Source organism: Sinocyclocheilus grahami, unplaced genomic scaffold (assembly GCF_001515645.1).
Source record: "Sinocyclocheilus grahami isolate Dianchi unplaced genomic scaffold, SAMN03320097.WGS_v1.1 scaffold1182.1, whole genome shotgun sequence".
Taxonomy (NCBI): domain Eukaryota; kingdom Metazoa; phylum Chordata; class Actinopteri; order Cypriniformes; family Cyprinidae; genus Sinocyclocheilus; species Sinocyclocheilus grahami.
In genome coordinates this window covers 357646-362804 of record NW_015506361.1, presented here as the reverse complement: position 1 = coordinate 362804, position 5159 = coordinate 357646, and the positions used below count along the sequence as shown (strand labels likewise).

The following is a 5159-nucleotide window of genomic DNA, read 5'->3' as shown; positions in this document are numbered from 1 at the left end:
AGACTCCAGACCTTGATTTCCAAATGAAATGCAAAATTTACTTTTATCTGAAAAGAGGACTTTGGACCACTGAGCAACAGCCCAGTTATTTTTCTCCTTAGCCCAGATAAGATGCTTCTGATGTTTCTGTTTCAGAAGTGGCTTGGTAGCCCTTTTCCTAAAGATGTCTGAGCGTGGTGACTCTTGATGCACTGCCTCCAGCTTCAGTCAACTCCTTGTGAAGCTTTCCCAAGTGTTTGAATCGTCTTTGCTTGACAGTATTCTCAAGCTTGCGGTCATCCCTGTTGCTTGTGCACCTTTTCCTACCCAATTTATTCCTTCCAGTCAACTTTGCATTTAATATGCTTTGATACAGCACTCTGTGAACAGCCACCCCTTTCAGTAATGACTTTCTGTGACTTATCCTCTTTGTGGAGGGTGTCAATTGATTGTCTTCTGGGCCATTGCCAAGTCAGCAGTCCTGCCCATTATTGTGGTTTCAAAGATACCCGGAATTTAAACTGTAGGGATGGTCATTTAATGAAATTCAAATGTAAATATTCTAATATTTTGAAATGTTTTACTTTACATGTAATGAATCTAGAATATATGAAAGTTTAACTTTTTGAAATAAGTTACAAAAAAAAGAGAACTACTGTTCAAAAGTTTGGGATCAGTAAGACTTGTAATGTTTTTTTTAAAGACGTCTCCTATGCTCATCAAGGCTGCATTTATTTGATCAAAAATTCAGAAAAAAACAGTATTCTTGCAAAATGTTATTACAATATAAAATAATGGTTTCTATTTTAATATCCTTTAAAATATAATTTCTTTCTGTGATGCAAAGCTGAATGTCCATCAGCCAGAAAGAAAGAATAACAATTTACTGACCCCAAATGTTTGAATGGTAGTGTATACTGTTAGAAAATATTTCTATTTTAAATAAATGCTCTTCTTTTTAACTTTTAATTCATGTTAGAATTCTGAAAAAAAGTATCACAGGTTCCAAAAAAATATTAAGTAGCACAACATTTTCCAGCACTGATAATAAATCAGCATATTAGAATGATTGATTTCTGAAGAATCATGTGACACTGAAGACTGGAGTAATGATGCTGAAAATTCAGCTTTGCATCACAGGAATAAATTAGATTTTAATGTATATTAAAATAGAAAAACGTTATAGCTGGTAAAGCAGGAAGCTGGTAAAAAACATTAAAAATAGTTCTGATCCCAAACTTTTGAACGGTAGTGTATATATATATGAATATAAAATTATTATTATTATTCTGTAATCATTTAAAAAAAAAGCATTAAGGTAATCTGGAGAAAATGAATCTACTCACCTGATCTTCCATCTCTCTGGATGTCCACATGGTGCCAGGCTCCGTCATTGACCTTACTCTGCGTGGCTTTGACTTTAATCGTTCCTGATCCCATGTCCAGCAGAAGATAGAGATTTCCATCTAGAAGTTCCACAGCGAAGAAGTCCACTTTGTTGCTCCTCTGGCTACGAGAATCTTTCTTGTCCTGGGGCTTACCTTGAGTGAAAAGGATTAGTCCGTTGGGCTCTGAAGTGCGAAAGTCAAAGGAAATGGAGCCCACACGCTTGGTGTTCCACTTGGGCAGGCTGAGGAAGGATTCTGGTGTCTCAAAGGAGATAGGGTCTAGGGTGGGGACATTCTCACATTTAAACACCACGTCCCCTTGTAGCTTCATCTTGGGGTCTGCGATGCGAGCCAGGCGAGAGAGTTCCAGTCGTATGTCATTGTTTTTGTAGACCACCTAGAATTGGAAATACACATCATGGGTAATTGCAAATAAATATAGGATAAACTAAAAATCAGAGCAAAAACCTCTACTATTGTGATTTTTTTCATTATTAATATTAGACTATACTAAAGTTAAAGTTAAACTAATCATACTATAAATATTAAGAAACAAAGCAAACCAAGCTGTAACAAAATATCAAACTAAGTGGCATTTAATTTATAGAAAGAGACACATTTATCAATCTAAATTTTTAACAGGTTGTACAAATATCGGGGCACTTTTTGCATGTCAGATTCTAGTGGAACATCTTCATAATTAACATGAACTACACCTGGGGTTATGCTAACTCAAGGGGTATTTATTTACTTAATCCATTAAAATCACTTTGATTCTAAGTATCCAAATATTGACAACTGGGTGGCCTGTGTATGTAATATATTTATCAAATCATAAGAAAATATAAATTAATAGTATTTTAAACAATCAAAGAAACAAACAAATTAATAATAATAATAATAATAACAAATAATAAATGGCAATGTAGAAAATTTGTAATGATAACTTTACACATTTGTATGTAAAATTCATGTGAAAAAAATACAAATATAATTTTTGCATAAAAAAAGACAAACGGAACACCGTCAAAGTCCTTTTTATAAATTACAGTATATGCCCTGGACCTATTGGTAAAAATAACATAGCTATTGAAGAGCAAAATCCCCCAATACACTAGAATACATTAGAAGACATTCAAAGGATGTGCTGTGATAGTGTGCCTATTTACCAAGGCAAAGATATATAGAGTCAGCTATGCACTATAGCCAAATACAACACAAAACAAACCGAGAAGAACTGTAAATTGAAATTCACTCAAGCGGAAAATTAAAAGGCTTTTTCTTTCTTTTGCCCCTTGAAGAAAGAACTCTTGCTGCTATATAGGACACTATGTGCACAGCAAACAACAGTTCTGTTAGAGAACACAGCTGTCAGCAAACAGATTTTGAAGCTCCAGGATTACAGATAATCCTGGAAGATTTGACAGTAAATCAACACAGGTGCCCTTCGTACTACTGCAGAGAAAGAGAGAGCGTGATGAACTGTGGAAAGAGATCTTTATTTCAGTGACACTGACATTATCACATTTCTTTTCTCTACCTATAATCTGGCCTGGATCAGCAACGGCCTACCATCAACCCCAAGTATCCCATGCTTCCTAATCGTCTGTGTTGCAGAGAGGTAGAGCAGTAGGTTTCCAGAAGTAAACAATCCTATTAGTTTTCTTGTGAGAAATAGTTTTTAACATTAACATATCAACCTTTCAAGGCCGACCAACCATGAGCTCTGAGATTAGAAACTAAATGTCATTGGCCAAGCTCTTCAATATGTTCCACCCCAACTTCCTGTTTCAATAGGAAACACATCAGCGCAAAAAGAATACTACACACACAAATGCATTTCACTGCATGCTAGGGTTACAAATTAAATGGCCACTTATGTATGCATGTTTTAAAAAAAAAAACGATCTTAAAGAGCAAACTAACATCCTGACACCACAATCCCAATTTCAAGCCACTACAGTTATGCTACAATTTTTGAGAGAAAAAAAATCTGTTCTTTCTACAGTCCCTAGTGAAACAAAAATACAAACCCCTCTTCAAAGCCGAAGCACAGAAAGTGTTTCCTCAGCGCTTCTGTTCCTTTCCTCCAATCAACTTTTCCTGCGCTGGAATGTAGTTATGCCTCGGGTTATGATTCCAATGGCCATTACCTCTAGCCGATCGATAGCAGTATAATGGAAAATAATGTGCAGAAAGATGGTGTGGGTAGGGAAGTCCACAGACTCAGATACATTATCTAAAGCTACACCCTCGCTTTATCACCTTATCTAGGGGCCATCCTCTGTCCCCAGAGTGCCATTTATAATCAAAGCTAGCCTTTAACAACTCTATAGGCTCTCTGTCTTGACTCTTTCCCTCTGTGAGCATGGGGGCTGCTGGGTATTGATCAGGCTCTGGGAGTGGGGAGTGAACCCTAATCTATCTAGGCTCAGTGTCTTAGCATGTTATAGGGATCTTGCTGCTGCATTAGGCCCAGGATTAATGAGAAGTGCCATTAAGTAGAAACACGTAGACACGTAGGGAGACGCACCAAATGACACAGTTGGGGGTTAGATGAAGAGACACATCATTGGAGAAAATCAATATATTAGAGGAAAAATTCCAGAGTTTTTACATTGTAACTAAGAATATATTTTAGTACTGTATTTTCTAAACACATCCATGTTAACAACATTATAATTCCACATAAATCATTAGGGTTGCAACATTTTGGTACTAAATTATTATTGTGAACTAGTCTTTTTTATCAGAGCATCACAGATCTTCGTGAAAAATAATCAATTATTGAGCAAGTACTTTAAAATAAAAAATAGTGTTCAAAATTCTATCCATGCCTTACTCCGATTCACAATGGTGAGCTTATAATACTTATATATAATCTGAGCTGTCGGAACAACATTATAATTCCACATAAATCATTAGGGTTGCAACATTTTGGTACTAAATTATTATTGTGAACTAGTCTTTTTTTATCAGAGCATCACAGATCTTCGTGAAAAATAATCAATTATTGAGCAAGTACTTTAAAATAAAAAATAGTGTTCAAAATTCTATCCATGCCTTACTCCGATTCACAATGGTGAGCTTATAATACTTATATATAATCTGAGCTGTCGGGACAGATTTTTGCAGGCCATGTCAGTGTTACGTCATTCATCTTTGTGTGGTAATGTCACATCTGTAAACAAAGAGAAGAAGGTCCAGCTATCACAGCGCATACATTGAGCAATCAGAGGTGTGTTAATATTTCTGACAGCTTGTAGCCATAACTAATGAGCAACATTAACATGATTGATTGTTCAAGAAGGCAACCATCTGAGGAATCATCCGTTGTTTTAACAAAGAAACGTCTCAGGTTACGTATGTAACCCTGGTTCCTCGAGGGAACGAGAAGCTGCGTCGAGAATGCTAGGCGAACGCCTTCAGTGACCCACGCTCTGAATCACATGTGAAATCAGTCCAATAGCTGAGCGGGACGTCACGGCGGATGACGTAATGACCGGGAAGCTATAAAAGCACATGCGGCGGAGCCAGCGTCAGCTTCTAGGAATGAAGCAAGCGCCGGCAGGGACGCCGGAAGTATGGCACCGAGACGCAGCGTCTCGTTCCCTCGAGGAACCAGGGTTACATACGTAACCCGAGACGTTCCTCTTCAGGAACTCGAGCTGCGTCGAGAACGCTAGGGGAACGAGAATGCCCATGTCGCCAGACTTCCAAATCTCTGCCTAGTGTGGAAGACTGCACAGCTAGGGCGAGAGAACAAAAGAGCCCGGAGTGGCTAAAGTAGGC

The 5159-nt window shown here is 37.5% G+C and overlaps 1 protein-coding gene across 1 annotated transcript in view; it reads right to left on the bottom strand.

Moving 5' to 3' along the window:
* LOC107567711 (neurexin-3b-like) overlaps positions 1 to 5159 on the bottom strand; it is a 172172-nt gene that overhangs the window by 42402 nt on the left and 124611 nt on the right. Inside the window, exon 9 of the mRNA XM_016253453.1 lies at positions 1326 to 1764. Within this exon, the coding sequence (XP_016108939.1) occupies positions 1326 to 1764 (439 nt within the window). The remainder of the gene's footprint in view (positions 1 to 1325; positions 1765 to 5159) is intronic.